General features: G+C 44.4%; 3 protein-coding genes across 6 annotated transcripts in view; 1 reads left to right on the plus strand and 2 right to left on the minus strand.

The window, feature by feature from the left end:
- Positions 1 to 1,141: 1,141 nt before the first annotated feature.
- On the minus strand, positions 1,142 to 5,972 carry NKAP (NFKB activating protein). The gene is made up of 9 exons (XM_065690132.1): positions 5,696 to 5,972; positions 5,094 to 5,174; positions 4,603 to 4,676; positions 4,265 to 4,381; positions 3,488 to 3,533; positions 2,956 to 3,071; positions 2,734 to 2,809; positions 2,151 to 2,300; positions 1,142 to 1,478 (listed from the first exon to the last, which is right to left on the minus strand). The coding sequence occupies exons 1-9, from the start codon at positions 5,947 to 5,949 to the stop codon at positions 1,304 to 1,306; spliced, it is 1,089 nt and encodes a 362-aa protein (XP_065546204.1). The 5' UTR covers positions 5,950 to 5,972; the 3' UTR covers positions 1,142 to 1,303.
- Positions 5,973 to 5,980: 8 nt separating this feature from the next.
- Positions 5,981 to 15,740, plus strand: ZBTB33 (zinc finger and BTB domain containing 33). 3 transcript variants are annotated; one of them, XM_065690117.1, is made up of 2 exons: positions 5,981 to 6,113; positions 10,838 to 15,740. In XM_065690117.1, exons 1-2 carry the CDS (start codon positions 6,086 to 6,088, stop codon positions 12,868 to 12,870), a joined length of 2,061 nt encoding a protein of 686 aa, XP_065546189.1. In that variant the 5' UTR covers positions 5,981 to 6,085; the 3' UTR covers positions 12,871 to 15,740. The 3 variants fall into 3 exon arrangements, with proteins under 3 accessions (XP_065546189.1, XP_065546191.1, XP_065546190.1); XM_065690119.1 differs by lacking the exon at positions 5,981 to 6,113 and adding an exon at positions 9,725 to 9,796; XM_065690118.1 differs by lacking the exon at positions 5,981 to 6,113 and adding an exon at positions 9,803 to 10,064.
- A 1,074-nt stretch (positions 15,741 to 16,814) lies between these two features.
- The window catches only part of TMEM255A (transmembrane protein 255A), a 28,461-nt gene continuing 24,921 nt past the window's right edge, over positions 16,815 to 20,354 (minus strand). For both annotated transcript variants that reach the window (XM_065690135.1, XM_065690136.1), the window contains exon 9: positions 16,815 to 19,524. In XM_065690135.1, coding sequence (XP_065546207.1) covers positions 19,366 to 19,524 — 159 coding nt within the window. In that variant the 3' untranslated portion in view covers positions 16,815 to 19,365. The remainder of the gene's footprint in view (positions 19,525 to 20,354) is intronic.

A 20,354-nucleotide genomic window follows, 5' to 3' on the forward strand; every position in this document is an offset into this window, starting at 1 on the left:
AACCTTACATCTGTTGCCGTTGTGTGTTGACCCCACTTGGGTGCCAGGTGCCACCAAAGCTGCTCTGTCAGTCCCTTCCTCAGCTGGACAGAGGAGAGAAAATATAAGAATGGATGGGTACAGCAGGACAGAACAGAGTGTAAACAGGAAGAAACCAGGTAGGCTGGACTTGCTGTTTGCACACACCTGCAGAACTCCAGGCCAAACATTACAGGACTTTTATTTTCTTTATACAAACATACAGGACATCTCTCTGCTGCCAGAAGTACAACACAGAGATTTAGATGAACAAAACAACCACCTAGAAAACACTTTGGTTTTAAAAGCATCTGAGAAGAAGGCGGCTCAGGGGGTATGTTTGGAAACACGCAGCTGAATCACAGAAGCACTATCCAGAGTAAGCCTCCAAGTGCAGTTTAAAGAAATGCATATAATGCTGCTAAACCAGACCAAATTAAAATAGCAGAGAAATTAAAATACGGTTTTACTCTGGACACTTCCATAAACAAAGGAATTTCAAATAAATTGAAAGATACATCCTTGTTACCACCTGTGTACATCCAGGGGTTCCAATCACTGCACCTACTGCTCCCAATACCTATGTATGACATAGGAGAAAAAGAAGCAAGCAACTTAGTTCTTCACCACAGGCCTCCATAGATATGTAATACACCCTGGCCACCAAGTTGCAATACATCACGTTGCAATCTGCTTGCTTTAAAGTAACTGAAGCCCATCTGTATTAAATTACAAACTCATTTCTATTTACAGGTCTAGTTAGAACCAAACTAAACAAAACTGTGTTTAGGAAAAAAAACCCAAAACCAGATCTAGATCAAGTGAAGAGACTTGGATCTTAAACAGGAACTAGGAATTCCTTCATTTCTGCTACTGTTTCCAGTAACTTGTTAAAGGTCTTTTGCAACCTAGATTATTCTATGATTAATCAAAACAAATGGAAAATCTCACTTATCAGCATTAGGTAACAAAGCCCTCCCAAGGAATCCTGCTTGTCTGATCCAAAGTGAGCTCAGAACATTGCACCTTTCATCTTCCGTGCTTGTTCCTGCCTTCCCTGCCTTTTGTAGCCTTTCATTTTACAGGGATTTCTTGTGAATGGAGAGCAAACCATCCAAGAAAATCTGACAAAACCAACTCTTTCCTTGATCCAAGGAATCCATTCCTGAGGCTTGACCCTGTTGGGTGAAAAGCACTGCAGCACTGGAAGGTTTTTGTCAAGTCACAACTGGAACAGGTCAGCTGCTGCTTGGTAGAACCTGTGGTGTCCAGTCCAAATGAAGAATTATTTTTCCTCTTTGCCTTTAGTCTTTCTGTAGACCATCTCTCGGAAGCTTGCAAGGATCTTATTCTCTCGTTTTCTCCTCTCCTCCTGGTTGAAGGATGCCAGAGCTCTCTTCTCATCTGCACTGTAAATCTGGTTCTCTTTACGCAGACGCACAGCTTCCATTCGGCGATGTCTGCAGAGGAGAACATTGTGTACTTCAGCATGGACAGAGGGAAGTAATGCCCCATCACGGTTTACATCCCTCAACTGGGCTGAATGTTTTGAGTGGCTTATAAAGATACCTACACTAGAGCATCCAAACTGCACACAAACCTTCCCATGAAGGAGCATGGCAGAGCAAGAAACTAACTTCTTGCTCTCAGGCAGTCAGCCAGAAAGCCCAACCTACCCCAAGGGTGTCAGCTGCTGCCTTATCAAAATTTAAGGGAAATTCCTGTTTGACTCAGAGAGAAAAAAGCACAGCCAACCTCTCACCCTTGGATTATTCTCCTACTGAAGAACCAGTGCATCCCCACTGCTGTCCAAACACACTGCCTTTGAGCCACCTGACGCAAGCATCTCCGCATTTGAAAACTACAAGTGTACTTATCTAGAAAGCGTAATTATCTGTAATTAGCTAGAAAGAATTTTTGCTCTTGAGGAGGAAGTGTTCTTCCAAAACCAAATTGGATAGATATATCATCTATCTATAGCAAGAGTGAGTTTAGTGTAGATTACTGCAAGCACACAGAGCACCTTCTCATCCATGCTTTCAACCTGAGCTTGGAAGCAGTCTTCTAATCAGCTAGAAGCAGAAGCAGCTCTTTAAAATCTCACTGAACCATTATCATCATCAAAACAATACCTGCTGCCACTCATGACATAACCAGAGCTCTCAAACGACGCGATCTCTTCACTGGTCAAGCCGATTTCACCTCTCCGGGGTATACGTTTTCCTGCTTTTACATATTCTGCCATTGCTGCACCTTCACCGGGCAAGAGGGCATGTCCATAGCTTAAAAAAAAAAAAAAAGTAAGTACTGATTTCAGTCTGTAATAGAGGGAGAAGGAGCTAAACATCCAGCTTCTTTCCCATAAACTGTCCTGTTCTTCCTTATGGCTAACACTAGCAAGAAATTCTTAAATTAATACATTCTGATTGAACGGTAATGAAGACACTGTAAACTCACAATACTGCAGAGCATTAGCATAAAGGCACCTTAAAATTGATTTTCTGGGAATCAAAGCTAAAAAGCATAAACCAGACTCTTCTACTTGGATTTAGGCCAGCACAAAGGCTCGCACCACTGCTACTTGTGCCTGTGAGTTTCTGGCACTGCGTTTCTCTCTGATGCATGCCAGGCTGTTAAAACAGCCCTTTTGAATGGTAACCTTCAGGCTTCATTCAGTCGATTTGATCAAAATACTGTTAAGAGCTGGCCACTCACTTCAAAGGCCTGTCATCCTGAGATGCATGAGTTTTGGGAGCTTCTGGTCCAATCAAGCTATCAGCTTCCATATTTTCTGCAACAATCAAATAATGAGGAAGATTAATACTATGCCTTTTGTTTTTTGTTATCAGAACAGTTACACAGATCGGCAACACCTAACAAAAGTCACAAAAGGAAACTAAGAAGTTTTGATGCAAGTTTAAAGCCAGGTGAACCTACTTGATCTCTCAATCCAGAGATCTTCCCCTTGAAACATTTCTTCATCAGAATCTTCACTACTTGAATCACTGGATTCCTTCCTGCTCTTCTTATTTTTCTTTTTCTTGTACTTCTTCCTGTGATAAGGTCAAAGACAGACATGTTATTTACCAAAATCTAAGATGAAATAAAGTGCTTGGAATCATATTCAAGTCACTGGTTTCTCAATGCAAGTTTGGGGGAAGACCTGGCTGTTGGCATGCAGATTGTTGTTGTTTCATAGAAGAAAATGCCTTACAGCAAAACAAAGACAATGTATACGCTGTTACACCTGTCATATAGTGTCAGAAAGTTGCTCCCTATGCTTGCAGTGAGTCCTCTATGCTGTGTGGTTCTGCAGATTTAAAGAAATTCCATCAAATTAAGATTACTCAACAGCATTTATAGCCCTAACAAGAATGCTCACTGAGCCTTCCTCACTACCTGCTATGAAAGTGGCGCTGCCCTCTGGCCAAAAGCGGGTAGAATTACACACAACCACCTGGAAACTTACTTTCTGTTCTTCTTTTTCTTCTTCCTACTTTTCTTTCTATCTTCATCTGAAAAAAAGAAAGTATGTATATTATCAAAAGGAGATAATTAGCTATAACTAAGTAGTTTACTGCACTGTGAATAACTACGTCCACCAGAATGCCTTAGTACACAGCTGCTCAGGCATGATTTGCTTAGGTACCAATTAATGCTGCAAAAGTACAAGTAGAGAGCTACCTGCAGTATTGCTTGATATGAGAACATATCAAATGTATTTCTGGCATGGGGTGCCCAATGGGTGCTAAATTTTACAAGGGCACGTAGTACCAGGGGGAATGGCTTTAAACTGACAGAGGGGAGATTTAGATTAGAAATTGGGAAGAAATTCTTCATTATGGGAGTGGTGAGGCCCTGGCAGAGGTTGCCAAAAGAAGCTGTGGCTGCCCCATCCCTGGCAGTGTTCAGGGCCAGGCGGGACAGGGCTTGGAGCAACCTGGCCTAGTGGAAGATGTCCCCGTGCATAGCAGGGAGGTAGAACTACATGATCCTTAAGATCCCTTCTAACCCAAACCATTCTAGGAAATTCAGAAATCCTAAGGCCAGACCACAAGCACTCAAGGAAAATGCACTGCAAACCCAGCAAGATGGTGAAAGATGAGAATACCACATCGGTGCTGCAGCTCTCTAATTTCAGAACATTTTAAGTGCGCTACAAAAGCCAGAAATGTCACTTTGCATTCAGATGAGCAGCAGAAGAGCTCTCACACCACATGTGTTAGCTGAAACCCTCTTTTCTTACCACTGGAGTCCTCAGACTCTGACTCGCTGTCGCTGTCCTCAGAATGTTTTCTGCGTTTTCTTTTGGATCCCTTCCGCTTTTTCTTCTTCCTTTTCTTCTTCTTTTTCTTTTTTTCCTCTAGAAGGTTTTTAAAAGGTAACCTTAATAATTAGGGAGCAGACAAAGTTCATCTTGCTCCATACACATCTCGATCTTCCCAATGCAACACTCTCCTTCAAACTTGAGCCCACCACACTCACTTGCACCTATCCAAGTTGGTGAACATCTTGCAAGCAAGAGATTTTAGACTTCATCAGCTTCCTATTTTCAAAACAAGCTGTGTAAGCAAAACAAAATACCTTCTGAGCTGGAATCTGAAGAACTACTCTTAGATTTTGCCTCTTCATCTTCTACCGGTGTATGCTCATCAGAACTGAATGAAAACAAGAGGTTGACTATTTACAGTCTGTTGTGCAGTATTCAAGATCAAATGTACACGTGGCCAAACACACAGTTGCAGATTTTGAGGCAGTGCTGGCAATAGAGCAAACTATTAAACAGCTGATTTACAGCATGGGAATTGCTTTCAGAACAACACCACAAAGATTGCCTGACCTACAATAGAACATGTCTCACAAAACTGCTAGTTGGAATTAACTGGGGAATTTTTTCTGGGAAAATAGGGGAAGCTGGGGAAGGGGAAGTAATAATTTCATTACGATGGTTCAGAAATGAACTGACACACATGAACTAAAAGGGACTAGTGGAGGGAGAAGACATTTTTGTAAACTGAACTGACATACAATCAATATCACAAAAAACAGAGAAAAGAAGAAAGAATATGTCTTACTCAGGGTCAGGAACCTTTGGTGACAGTCCCCAGACTTCGGGTGCCCCCAGTTCTCCGATCCTCTCTCTTTCATTGAGTCTCCTGCAATGGAGAACACCTTCACTGACCAAGATGAGACCAGACTGGGCATTTTCAGGGTGGTAAAAGCCTACAGCACCCAGGATTCCCAGGTGGTCTCCCATCCAAGCACTAACTAAGCCTGACCCTTCAAAAGCCCAGCTGTTCTAGAAAACCTCTAAAGCTTTCAAACGCTTTCACTGTCATCTCAGAACTGAGAAAGACAGAGAATAGAGCTAGTGAAGCTCTAGAGGTTTTTTCAGTTTTTCATGTGAGGCCGTCAGTAAAATGTCAGAAAACTAATCAAAACGGACTGGGACGGGGACGGTACCCTTGTGGTGCCTTGGCCGGGAATCGAACCCGGGTCAACTGCTTGGAAGGCAGATATGAAAGTGCTACACCCGGCACGTCAACGCTTTAACCCTGTTGCCGTTTCTAACCACCCAAGGCACGTAAAGCGCACACCAGGCGCACGCAAGGGCCGCCGCAAGGCCGTGCCGAAGGGACCGTACACAAACGGCAGGAGGCCCGGGCGCGGCGCTCACCTCTGCCGCAGGATCTCCTCCTTCTCCTTCTCGTAGTACTCCGGCCAGGCCTTGCCGTGGTAGTGGCCGTGGTGCGGGGCGGCGCGCGGCCCGCCGGGGGTGCGCTCGCGGGAGCGGGACCAGCTGCGGCTCCGCCGATGGCTCGGCCGCTTCAGCCCGTTGCGCTCGCGGGACCGGGACCGGGACCGGGACCGACGGCCGCGGCGCTCAGGGCTGGCGGCGGGCGGGCTCCGGGACCGTGACGCCGGCGCCATGGCGGCCGCGGCGAACGACACATTTCCGGGCGGCGCGCTGCTTCCGGCGCGCTCCCGGCTGGGCGGGGCGGAAGCGGGACAGCTCCGCGGCGCTCCCGGTGGCGGCTCGCTTTGTGCTGCGGGGCCGCCCGACGGCATGGACGTGCGGGACGCGGCGGCGCCAGGTACGGCGGAGCGGGCAGCGGGGTGCGGGTGGCGGCGGCGCAGGCCGGGAGCTGTCCAGGAGCAGTACTGCCCGTCGGACAGCTCACGGCCCCGCCGCCGAGGGCAAGAGGGGGAGTCCCCGCGACCCTCAGGGCTGCGGGCGCCGGGGCTTCCCCTTTCCCCGGGCACCGGGTCCCAGCGCCGCCCGGGCCAGCCTCCACGGCCGTTGTTTGAAGATTTATCAACAGGGCACTGCCCAGACCGGCCCGTCGCCGTTGTGGCCGCCGGGAACAGCCGCGGTTTGGGGAGCAAATGGTACAAATCAGGAGTTCGGGAGGCCGCTCGCTGCCCCTCGTCTGTGCGCGCCTTCCCCGCAGGTGCCCGGTTTGAGCACCTTCCGGCGGTGCTCTCTGGGAGGAACAAGTTGCTCCTGCTCTGCCCGGGAGCGCGGCGCACCGCTGATGGGCTCCTGCGGGGAGCAGGGGCGTGACGATGTTGGCAGAGGTTTGTGCGTTTGGGGTCACTGCACCCTGTGTCTGGCTGAGGGCGGCCTGGTGTCTCCTCTGTTTGGAGTACCGGAGACTACGGCTTGTCCGATTAAACTAGACAAGGCTGTCCTTTAACAGGCTGTTGTTTTGATGGGCGGTCGGGTCATTTGAATGAGACAGCCGGAAGCCTGCAGCGGCTGAATCCATACTGCATGAATTAAGGCTCACTGACTTTGTCTCCCTGAGCTTCCAGTCTCAGGAAGAACCAGAAACCCAGAGTGATCCTAAAACTGCTGTCCATAGCCCCGCTCTCTTCACAGGCTGCCCAAGCTTGTTTACCCATGTGGTATGATCAGATGCCCCCAGGAGGAAGTCCGAGTCACTATGTGCTCCCAGCACTGGTTACAGGAGGTCATGGCACCGACTCATGAGAGCGATGGAAGCTGCTGAGCCAGACATGTAATGTGGGGACCTGTGTGTGTGCCGGGTAAATGCACCCTGAGGCCTTTGTGAGGGCATGTAGCCCTTCCTCGCTTTTCCCCTAGGATCCCCCACAGCCAGGGCTTGGAGCAGAAAAGGGGGGGGGGAGACCCTGAAATGTGGCTGGTGGCTGTGTGCTGGAGCCTGGGTTTTGGGGCTGAGAGGAGAGCGGGGCGGGGCGCGGGGGAGGTTCGGGGGTGCTGAGCACTGCGGTGCTCATCACAGCTGGATACAGCAGCTTGGGCAGCTCCTGTGGTCTGGCCTTGCACGTTGGCACCCAGGGCCTGCCTTGGCAAGACAGTGACTGAAGCATCTCCGGAGCACTCTGCACCTCTGTTACTTCATGTAGGAAAGTGATTAGAAGTATTTTTATACATAGGCTGTGCAATGCATATATATACAGTATGTAATGGCAGCATCTACAAGTACTGATATGAATAAAAGTATCATTGGACTTTAAATTCAGTTATATGAGGTTTTATAGATAATGGGATTGACAGGAAGAATACTCTGAAACTTCTTTGATACATGAATGGTAGAAATTAATATTTTGAGAGTCCTTCAGAAGCAGAGGTGTTTTATTTGAAATGCCACAATTGGTATTTCTGTCCCTAAAAATAGTCTTACTTTAATTTTGATTTCACTGCAGGCCATAAGGGGAAATTCACCATTCTGTTTGCCAAATTTAATTTATTTCAGTGTAAAATACATTTTTTCATGACAGAGGATGCTGCTTTTTCTCAGAGTTGTCTTTAAAAGAATCTGTTCCCACAAACTGCATTTTTAAAAGCGAGATCTTCAAATTACTCAAAACTCATCACTGTGTTGCAATGGGGGTTTTGTCTTCTCACAGAAATCTACACGTGATTCTGCGAGGCTTTAAAGTTGTGCTTTGTATTTTCAGAGCCTCCATCCCAGAGGATCACTTCTATGCATCAAAATAGAAGTTGCTACTCTGTCTCAATTTTCTCAGTTCCAAGGACATTACCAGGTTCTGTCTTAGATATCAATATTCTATCAATAGCTTAGATAAAATGGTTCAATTTGTCACTATCTTTTAATTTGTTATGTGAGTCAGCTCACCAAACACTTTCTAGCCTTATGTAAAAATAAAAAGGGAAAAAACCCCAAACAAACCCGAAACTAAGAGATGCATGGTAGACAAGAAAATACTTGCATTGACATTCTGTGTTCAGGTGCAGGGGGACTGAGTGGCAGCTTCAGTAAAGCGTTAGCTCTGTCCTGTCTGTGACAAGGTGAATATTATACATTAAGAATTAAATAAATGTTACTCTCATCTAATATAACCCAGTGTAAAGATGTCTGAAAACCTGTATCGAAGGAGAAAAACTGAATTGAAGGGTTGCATGAGGAAGAAAAGCCAATCTTTTCCTCAATTATTATTTTCTATTACTTATTCTTTTCTACTCAACTCTCTAGAAAACCTATAAATAAGCAGAAAACATCTTTGTAACATTTCAGATCTGAAGGCTGGCTTCAAAAAGGCACTCTGCTACTAGCTATACAATACAGCGAGCATGGCAGGTGATTTTCTTGCTGGCAGGTTGCATAAACCCAGGCAGGAGCATTTTGTTGCTGATACGTGCAGTGAGGGATTGCAGTCGTTTGTGGCACTGACTGTGGCCTGTTAATGTTTCTGGTTGAACTTGATAGGAGGACAGTTGTTCTTGGCAAGGTTTTTGAATCATGAGAAAAATCACGAACTCCTGTGGTTCAAGTCATAAAATCCATAGGGAAAAAAGAAAAGAACAGATCAATAACTGAAGATGAAAAATATCTTTTATGGTCTTGGTGCTCTTTGAGTGTTCAGGAGCAGTGACAGTTCTGAGAGCCCGCATTGTGGATACGTCACTTTGATGACTGTTGATGTGCCGAGAGCTGCATTTTGTCAAGGGACTGCACAGTGGAGTCTTATCAGTGCCACCATGGTGCACAGAATACAGAGCGGATGCTCCGGCCGCATGAGCCTGGGTGCTCGGGTTTGGGTTAGATTGTCAGGCCAGGGTGCCAGCCGCATCAGTGGTTGGCAGAGCAGCGCCAGCCTGGTTCCTTCCCCCGGGAAAGAGCTGAGCCGCAGTGGTAAATAACCTGCTGCCCGCACAGCTCCACAGCCTTATCCAGCGCGGCCAGAGGTAAGGCAGGTGCTGCGGGGGCTACTTCGGGCTCCGCTGGGAGCCAGGCAAGGATTGTCAAGGCCGAAGTGAGGCCCGTGTGTTCGGCCCTCGGCTGCTCTATGCCCCCTGCAGAGCAGCGCCGGGGGCCGGCGGGGCGGGAGCCTTCCCCCCGCCGCTGTCCACACACGGGGTCTTGGGGCCTGTAACCGGCCCTCGACACCGACGGGCGGGAGAAGCGGCGGGGCCGGAGCAGGCCCCGGCGGTGTCCGGAGGCTCCTGGCGGCCACCGCCCACCTCAGCTCGCCTGCTGGGCCGGAGGCCGGGCCGGGGGAGCCCCGCCGGCAGGGGCACGGCACGCTCGGGCAGCCCGTCCGGAGACCCTGCTGGCGGCGGTCACAGCCCCGGCCTCCGCTCCCGAGCGCGCCCGAAGGCTGCCGAGGCCGCCCGGGTCAGGGCGCACCGGGGCGGAGCGCGGCGGCCCGCGGGGGAGGGCAGGGCTGCAGCGCCCCCTGGCGGCCGCGCAGCGGGGCGGCTGCAGAGCGGCGGTGGCCGGGGCTGTTGTGCGCGGCGGGGCGGCGGGAGCTGGCGGCCGCGGCGCAGGTAACGCGGCTCCTCGTCTTCCTCCTGCGCGCCGCGGTGCGGCCCTGCTCCCCCCCTCCCCGCCGCCGGAACGGGCGGCCCCTCCGCTCGCCTCGCCCGGAGCAGGAAGCGGCGGCGGCGGCGGGCACGGCCTGTCCGGACGGAGGCGGCGGAGGGGCCGCCGGCTGTGAGCGCAGCCGCCTCTGCTGCTCCCGCGGAGCCCGCGGCGTGGCCCGCGAAAGGCCTCCCGCGGCGGTGGCATCTCTAGCGCGAAACGCTCGTTTGCATGGTAAAGTTCACCGGGGGCCGCGGGGGGGGGCGGGTGAGCGAGGTCTGGCGCCGGCGGGGGGGGCTGGTGGGCTCGGCCTCCTCATCTCACCCGCTTCGGGCACGCAGAAATAAAGTTTAACGAGTAAAATCGAGGACTGACGGGTTTGAACTCACCGTTCGAGTCTGTGGTGGTTGTTTCCTTACCGAGCTGCCTCAGCGTCTGGGTTTCAAACACAAAGCAACCTGGCAAACCTGTGAGGAGGGATAAAAACAGAACTTGATTCTTCTGGGGAAAATAAAGTGAAGTGTCAGTAGCATTTGCATTAATCTTTGTTGACTGGTAGTATATTGATGCACAGATTTTGCTGTCTGGCCTGTAAATAATGTGGGTTTTATCGGGTTTTCTCATAACTATTTATGGAATATTCTCACAATTAAAAATAATTCTGTAATCATGTTTAAAGTCTTTCAAGGGACCTGAATCTTGCATCTTCTTGGTTTTCAAATGTACCTTATTTGCTCTTGAATCAGATACGCAGTTGTTTGTCTTTTCCTCACCTTGTAGGAGCAGAGGGTATACTCAGAATTGCACGTACCTTGTGTAGAATGTGAAGGGACAAATAACAAGAAATAAATTTAGAGAGTTCTATATATAGCGGATAAGCCTGTGAATAGATTCGTTTTTGGTTTTCAAAGGGAGGAATAAACAGTAAATGTGGGACCTTTGCCATGCAGTTAAAACCTTAAACCTCTATTTTCACTGATTGGATGCCTTTTACTTTCTCTTTGTAGGAATGGAGGGGAAAAAACTGATTTCAGCAACAGACACACAGTATTCCAGTGTGCTGCTCCAGTCTTTGAATGAACAACGTGGCCACGGACTTTTTTGTGATGTTACTGTCATCGTGGAGGACCGGAAATTTCGAGCTCACAGGAACATCCTTTCAGCCTCAAGCACTTACTTTCACCAGCTTTTCCCAGTGGCTGGGCAGGTGATTGAACTGAGCTTTGTAAGAGCAGAAGTCTTTGCAGAAATTCTTAACTATATTTATAGTTCCAAAATAATCAGCATTCGATCTGATTTGCTCGATGAACTGATTAAGTCAGGGCAGCAGCTGGGTGTTAAATTCATAGCTGAGCTGGGCGTACCTCCATCTGAAGGAAAAATCATTACAAGTGAGGTCAAAGATGGTGCTTCAGAAACTTCATCTTCTAATCCAGGACAAAAGGATGCTGAAACGCAAGTACCTGTGATAAGGCCAGAGAGTCAAGAGGTAACAGATGGGATGCCGGTTATAACACAATCATTCTCCTTACGTGGCATAGAATATGAGACTACAAAAATTACAGTGAGTGATTCAGATGATGAGGATGATGATGTAATTTTTTGCTCTGAGATTGTTCCTCCAAAAGAATGTACTAAAGATAAAAATGCTGCAACCCAGAACCAGCCTTGCCCAAGTCCAGCTGGAGTTTCTGACCCAAATTCATGTGGCAATGGTGGCTCTCCCTATTTGACAAGCACCACAGCAGCTCAAAAACTCGCTTCATCTGCCAGTCAGCTGAACCCAAACCAAACGCAGTCAAGTGCCGAATCACTTGTCTCTGCAACACCACAGCATTTGACTCCTAATATCATTGTGCTAAATAAGCCTCTTCTGAACGCAGCACTCAGTGCCAGCTCCTCGCATCAAACACATGTGCTCCCCACAATTAATTTAGTTGAAGAGAACCAGCAGCCACCTGATAATGGCTCCTCAACTAAAGCGGAAACAACTGCTGTTGATGATGAAGTGGTTGTTGAAGATGATGTCGATGTCATTAGCTCCTCTAGTCCTGGTTCGGTCAGCAGTAGCTCTTTGGTTCAGCAACCTTCTGTTCCTAAGGCAGCAACGGCTGAAGGATCAGGTGTACAGAAAAAACAGGTTTCACAAGAGACATCTTCTAAACCTGGAGAAATTAAAATAAAAATCTCAGATGTCCTTACTGGAAACAACAAGGAATTCAATTCAGGTATAGCATCAAAGCATGCGGCAGAAGGGCAGAAAATCATAACTTTAGATACAGCAACTGAAATAGAAGGCTTATCCACTGGCTGTAAGGTTTATGCAAATATTGGTGAGGATACATACGACATCGTCATTCCTGTAAAGGGTGATTCCGAGGAAAGCAAAGCCAAGCCCGATGAGACACCTAGAACATCTGGTGGTGACTCTTCAAACAGGAAGCGCATGAAAGTAAAGCACGATGACCATTACGAGCTCATAGTGGATGGAAGAGTCTACTACATTTGTATTGTGTGTGAGAGATCATATGCATGTCTGACGAGTTTACGGAGACATTTTAACGTTCATTCCTGGGAGAAGAAGTATCCATGTCGATACTGTCACAAAGTCTTTCCTCTTGCAGAATACCGTACAAAGCATGAAATCCACCATACGGGTGAGCGAAGGTACCAGTGCTTGACGTGTGGCAAATCCTTCATCAACTACCAAGTTATGGCCTCCCACGTAAGATCAGTTCATAGCCAAGACCCTTCTGGAGATAACAAGCTTTATCGATTGCATCCTTGCAGGTCGCTGCAGATCAGACAGTATGCATACATTAGTGATCGCTCCAGCAATATACCAGTAATAAACGAGGGTGGAATTGTTTATCGGGTTGGCTCAGGGAAGGACGGCACTGAAGGAACACCATCTAACCCTCCAGCCAGACAAATTACCTGGGATGACATTTTCGTTCCACAGGCAAATGAAACAATTTTTAAACAGAATCAGTCAGAGGGAAGTACTGAATTTGAGTTCGTAATACCGGAATCCTACTGAAATACATCAAATGCTGGAAATATTCAGTGCAGAAATAACTGCACATGTTTTACATGAACTGTTAAAATTGCTGTAAATCAAATGTTAAAGTGAAAACAAGTTAATTTCTTCTACCAAGTAATCTAATGGTAGAACTTAGATGGATTATTAGTAGCTGCAAGTGATTTGTGGAAGCAATTTACCTGAAAGTTCCCTTCCATAGAGAGTAATAAATTTCCAAGGAGCTGGCAGTTTTTTTCTGATATGTTAATTTTGATCCAGTCGTGGGGATTTGTAGTGTGAAAAGGTACAATTTCTTCAAAAGAGCTCAAAGTCTTTCTTCTGAAGTAATAGTACCCATGCTTACTGTGTAAAACCTTTCTTTCATGTTGGCACTTTAATGCTGAATTCTGTTGAGACGTTAACCAAGAAAAGAGACTTTTCATCATAGTCTCTTGAATGTGGAACCATTTTAAAAAGAAATCCCACAACTCATATTTATTTTTGTGAACAATGCATTACTGCAGGGGTCCAAAATAACTGATCCAATCGTTTGGAGTAGTATATTTTTGAGACAGAATCTTAGTTCTGCTTTTATAAGCACTATGAATCATCTGTCTTCATGCAAATAGTCTTGGCTCTTGAGAGATACTCAGCTAGGGCTAACTTGAACAAACTTGGCAGCATGGTGAGCAGTGTCTGGACTGTTACGTTTTACTCTTTGCAATGGGAAAAAAACCCCAAATGCCCACAAAGCTCAATAGTGAAGGAGCTTAAAACACTTCGGAAGGAGATAATTTTGCCTTTTTAAAGCTTGAGGAATAATGTTAGGTTTTCAGAAGATGCCAGTTGTTTGGAATAAAGCACTGTTCCTTTTCTTGCTCTTCAAGAAGAGTGACGTCAGTCTGATATTAAAAAAACAGTAATACTTCTTTTTTTTTTAAATGTAGCTGAAGGCTTTGAAATTTACTTCTCAAAACTATGAAATAATGTGTCAGTTTTAGTACTGAGACAGCTGAGGGTCTCCTGTGCCCATTTGGGTAGGTCTTTTAAGTGAAACAGGGTTTCTTTTCTTCACCCCATGTATACGGTGTGGAAGCATGAGGACTAAACAGTCAAAAAATACCCTCTGTCCACCATAGTCCAAAGTATCGTTTCTCTGCAGTCGCCTACTTGTCACATACTCTCAGTTTGGGGTTTATTGTATTGTCCTGGTTTTTTTCTCCATGCAATTGGTCCAATTTTAAGCACTCAGAAGATAAATCAGATGTCCAGCTTGAACAGGAAGTAGTCCCTCTGAGAAAAACAAACAGCTATTTACTGGAGTCATAGTTTAGCATTTCAGATTTAGTGATTTGTGGTATTTTTGTAAATGGTAATATGAAAACTGCTCAAGTTCTAGAGATGACTGAGGATTGTCATGCATAGTACTTGTTATCGTAACCTTTTATTGCTTAAATTACACGTAAAGGTTTTTCTTTTTCATGTTTTAAGTAAGCATCTTGATCCTATCAAAGTTAAGGTTTTAGGTGTGTAGCACTCTAGACAGGATAACGTTTAAATGGTAAATGGTTCAAATACAACTTGAGCTATAAAAAAAGGGTACCAGAAATCTGTATGAGGAGCAATGGGAGAAAGAGGATGATAGGTTTACCTTATGCATGTAATTCTCAGCACTTAAGTTTTGTAGGCCAAGAGGACGATATACGTGATTATTTCCGGATCATATTGCAGACCCCATTGCATATAATGGGGTATGCTTTCAAATGCTGAAAGTTGGATGTTACCCAACATGGTATTTCAGCAGTGTCCTTACAAGATGTAAGTTCTGATTACCTGTTTTAGCGCAAGGAGCTCTGATGGAGCTGGCTGTGTGCTTTATGGAGACTTCCTGAACTTTTTGACAAGATAAAGACTTTGTTATTTTTGTTATTGACATGATACATCTGGAATTAAGCATAGGTTGCAAAGTGTACATTCAGTAATAACTAAACAGCTATCAATATTTGCTGCTGATATATTTAAAACCTTAAACTGTGCCTAGTAAAGGTCTCTTTTTGGAGGAAAACTGGAAAATTAGGGCTGTGTAACTATTTTTGCTAGAAGACTCGTGCTTGCATGTGTCTCAGGGTCTTCGGTTTTCCTTGAAAGTGATTTTTGATATCCAAAGTCCAGAGATTATGTAAAGCATTTTTTTTATTTCACTTTCCAGTATTTATTGGTTTGGAAACGTGTTAAATCCATTTGTTTAAAACTTTTATGGGGCCATGAGCTTTCATATTTAGATTTCCAGCTATTGCACTTACATTCGTTCTGGTTGGTTGTTTTGTAAACACTTAGCTTCCACTTTAACTTAATGAAAAAAAGGTATGTAAATATTAAGAAATTGGCTTTGGGGTAATGAAAGAAAAAGATTGAATCTGAAAAAAGCATTTATATTAAATTTTAAAAATTGAACACAATATGGTAACAAACCTCACTGTCATTTATATACAAATAAAACATTAACAGTCTGCTGCAGAATATGATAGTGGTGGTTGCATCCTCGCTGTGTTTCTTTGGGGATTCCTACCATAGCATTCCAGTACAAGAATTAAACATTGAGATAACAATTGACTGCTTATTTATTTTGTACTGTTAAGGCATGCAGCTTATAAAAAGATGCAGAAGCTGACAACTATATACATTGGACATCAAATTCTAGAGCTGTTACCTAGGAACTGTTCCATGTGAATCATTTTGTCATTTTTGCCAGATCTGTAATGTATATAGTTGTACAGTCTTTCCTTAACATACTTTTTCAAGTTGTGTTTTTCTTTTCTTTAATCAAAACTTGATATTAGTTCTTAGAGCTTTCTATGGCAAAATAATAAAACCCCTTTAATTCTAAAGATGGGTGTAGCATGTTTCTTTTTAATGACAATTTATACAGTGCAACATGTTAGATTACCAGTAGTTTGTAGCTTCCTCTTCCTTTAGGAATAGCAGGGAACTTGGGGGTGGGAGGGGAGGTGTTTCTATTTGGGGCTTTAGTTTTTTGGTGTTTGACTGGGGGGGTTTGATTGGTTGGTTTGGTTTTGGGGTTTTTTTTGGGTAGAACACTTTCCAAGAAAGCAAATTAGCTGAAAAACTCCACTGTCTATTGTAAGCTGAATGTGGTGATACACACCCTCAGAACAGCTGGAGCTGCTGTGGAACAGTCTGTTCAAGTACTACTGTCATTGCAAATGGGCTAGAAATCAAGAAAAACATGTACAGTCATATATATATATTTACATATATATATATATATGTATACAGTGACCAATGCACTGCATTTCAGCTAACTCATGGTTAGGGCTGCTCTTACCGGGTTTCAGATTGGGAAGAGTTAGATTGTTGGTGAACTGTGGCTAACGCGCAGAAAACGTAGTTACTTTATGCAGACATCCTATTACAGGTAAGGAATGCAATTTAATAAGTAACATATCAAATGATTATTTATATGCCTTTATCTCCTTGTCACAGGGCTTCCACCTACTGTTGCTAACATTAAAGAGCAGCTGACAGCATCAGGACAGAATAAGGCCCAAAGTAATAGAGTAAACATGAAAGTAAGCAGAGGAGACACTGACACTGCCCTGTCTGGGTTATTTGCCTCTGTATTAAGCAAAAAATCAGCAGCAACGACAAGTCAGTGATTGAAGTTAGGGCACTCTGTTATGTGGGTAGAACTGCAGAATGATGAAGTGTGGGAGGATCTGGAGCATTTAAAAACAGAACTTAAAATGTGTCTCTGGCTAATCCTGATAGAAACACCGGTTTCCAATACAGCCATTTTTTTTATGTGAGTGTGTGGGTTTTTGGGGGGCTGGGTTTTGTGTTTATTTAATGCATGATGCTATTATATAGGAATTCCTCAACTAACATTCAAGATGCTTGTAAAACAGGAAAGTTGCTGAAATGTAAAATGCAATTTATAAACGTTTACAAAAGTCACACAATTTTATTTAACTTTGGTAAAGTAATAAAAGGGTACATATGAGTCACAATCTTGACATTCTCATAAGAAATGATGAATACAGTGCAGAATGTTGCATTTACATTAAACAGTTTTACTCAAGCAGAAGGAAATGGGTAATTCAACGGAAGATCCCACTGGTAATCATTTTAAATGTGAAAATGGACTTGTCCTTTCACAGTGAATTTAAAGCAGCAATGTAGTTTTTGCTTAAATATTCCTTGGAAAAAAAGGTGAGAATTTGGATAATTTCCAAAGTTTAGTCTTTGACAACTCAAAACTAACGATACAATCATTTCCTAATTGTTTCTCTGCCACTTATTCATGTTCCCCCCATCAGTTTCTTAGTCCTGTCCTGTAGTGTCCCCTAGTCCTTCTAGCCCTATTTAGCTGACAGGCACAAATGGTAGAGTATGTTGGTCAGAAATGGGACAGGACTTTTATTTCAGAGATGCAGCAGTTAATGTTTTCTGATATTAATGTGCCTTTGTGATTCTAGTTTTGTGGAGAGTTTTATCAGAAGTACTGTACGATTTCGAAATTGCCCATGATCTCTTTATCAAGATTTAATTCAGGAAAATGTAATATAAAATGGATGATGCCCTAGGATACAGATTTATTTCCAGTATGCAAATTTATAGGAGCTGCACTTTGACAATCTATAGTAAAACAAAACGTCACCAGGAAGATGTTCTGCGTACACTACTGCTTTAAATCCCTTGAGTTGTATTTCTCCAGCTGTTTATTTGTTACAGAAGAAAAGTTACACTTGCTTCTGGATAAACTTTATCATCCTTTGCCTTATTAATACACTGATTGTTACTTGACAGTGGAAATGGTAAGGGTAACACATAGCCCAGCCCGAAGGCTTTGCGAACAAAACCAGCATTACAAAGTGTGGGTGTACTTTGAGAAGTGAGATCAGAGACTTCAGTGTTCATTTTCCATGTTGACAGTATTTCATTTTTCCCTTCTACATTAAAAGTAGATGTCACAGTTTAAAATCCAACCCCCCACCACCCCAGCACGTATTCCTCTTTTAGATTCTGAAAGCCAGGTTTAGATTTTAGGTACCTTTTTGTCCCCATCAGTTGAAAGTAAAGACAACTGTGGGTCAACAATCAGGTGCCAAGAAAATTAAAGTAATAGGAAATAAGGAATAAAACATCGATACCTTATTTTTATCCCTGAAGTAAGCGGTTGAGAATGCTCAGGTTGAGCAGCTCAGATCTGATTGCTGTCATCTGAAATCACTTCCTGGAGTAGAACCACACTTTACAGGACAGTGTGTCACATAACAAAGCTGACCTTCTTTTGTTATGCAGGATGCATGCAACATCTGTTGGAATCTAGATCCATCAGCAAAGTCAGCAGCTGAAGATTAAATGAAAGTCACAACAATAATTGCAAATTCCTATCAGTTTCATCCTATATTACAGGGTGTTGAAATTTATCCATGTGAGACTCTCATCCTGGACAACTAGTGGTGGATATTCCTTATGTGCAGCCTGTTAAGACAGCTACTAAACCAGTGCTTATTCAGGGTGCTGATTCAGTCCATTAGAAAAGTTAAAAGTACAAGCTTGAAAAAAAAAAACCCAAACCAAAAGTACCCAACCAAACAGAAAGGGGGTGGGAGCAATACTGTTTGCACTGCACTGTTTCAGTGACTTGTGGACAGTTACTAATGCTCTTTATAGGAATAAAAGGAAGATTGAGGCAGTACAACCACCCAAACCATTTGACTTCAGCATTAACTTACACAGAATTCAGAGAGAGACAACTCCATTTCACCTTCCATCTTAAGAAGCATCCTGAAATAAAACCAGCTTGCCTATTGACCATTTTTCCCTCAAAAAAAAAAAAAAAAAAAAAAAAGAAGCAATATTCCAGGAGTTTTTCTAGACATACATGAAAATACCCTGTGATGTATGTCTTTGCATTAGCATTAAAAGTTGAGACACTGCTATGGCTCATCCCAGGATTTTTCCAGTGTGTAGGCCCTAAACCAACAAGTGATGTGAGCTATGTTCTGTGGCCCCAAAAAAACTCAGTAATTGGAGCCCCAAGGCCAAACAAAACAAGCATTAAGTTGAGCTGTCTGCAAGCACCCTTACCTTAAACAGATTGACACTCTTCAGCAACTGTCGATCTTGGCTACCTTTACTTCAGCTTGGCACAAGATGGAGTAAGGCAGACCAGAATCTATCTTCTGTGTTGTATCGCTTTATTAAAAACCAAGGACTACATGAACCTCGGGGTAAAACAAGGAGGCTGGAATTTAGGTCACTCACTACTCACCAACACTGCAAAACATCAGCAGTATGTCCCCTTCCTCATACTCTGTTGTTAACCCCCCGAAATAAGTCTCACGAGAAAGAACAGTCCAACCTAAGATTTGTATTTGCAATTATCTTCTGTATCTACCCTCCTTCTCCCTCCCCCAGTAAAATATAAATACAAAATGTTCACAATTATTTCAATGGTAAATGTGTTTTTCTCCTTTCCGACATTCTTTATGGTGTATAAGGAGGTGGCTTTTCAAAAGGTGGGAAATACGGTGGCGAGTAACGAGGCGGCGCATTGGAGGACCACATATAGCTGGGAGATGGCGACATTGACTGGGGGTCATCAGAGAGGCCAGAAGGAGTGGAGGCTGGAAACACACTGGAATGCTGCAGGGAGACAGCAAGAAAGCTATAATGTAAACACTTCTTTGTGTAAAGGACCCCGGCAAAGCAATGCTTCACTAACAAGCAGTGCAAAATTAACACTTCAAGGCTCACTTCTGCAAAACATATGTACACATACCAGTAAGTTTTCAAATAACTTGTTGCATTCAAGGTAAGCACAGCCTGTAAGTAGCAGTTTTGCATAATGAGACTCCTAGAAGGCATTTAAAAACAGCAAAACAAACTGCTTTCTCATCACTTACGTGTACCTGCTGCATTTCACAGAGGCTGGACAACAGCGAACTGATGAGTTGCTCTCAAATCGTGGGTTTCAAACATCAGCCAGCAGCAACAATGAACAGGCTGCAGATAATTTCTTTTTATACTACTTTTTCTCTTAATCACAAATAAAACCTGCCAGAAATTAAAATAACTTCCTCGTTCAGTAAGCAAAAAGCTTGAAAAGGTGGAGAAACAAAATCTGTACATGCCTGATGGTTGGCATGCATGGAATCTACTCCACCATGGTTCCCTAGGCAACACAACCTGCTATCCTATAGGAGTAATGGAGGGTGGAGCAGAGTGGAGACAGCACGGCCAGGCTCTGTTGCACTCCCTGCAGAAGCAGGAACGTGATGGTACCATACAGCTGATAAGCCACCTAGCAGCTGTCAAATGGGAAATGTAAGACATGTTTGTCGCTGAGCCAGCAACCATGGCAAAATGACTTCCCTTAGGTGAACCTTGCTCCTTATAATCTCATTAGAATACTAATGCACACCTCCATCCCAAAGTTACCCACCTCCAATGCATGACTACCCCTCACTATAAAG

The sequence above is a fragment of the Lathamus discolor genome, chromosome 9 (genome assembly GCF_037157495.1).
Source record: "Lathamus discolor isolate bLatDis1 chromosome 9, bLatDis1.hap1, whole genome shotgun sequence".
Lineage (NCBI taxonomy): Eukaryota > Metazoa > Chordata > Aves > Psittaciformes > Psittacidae > Lathamus > Lathamus discolor.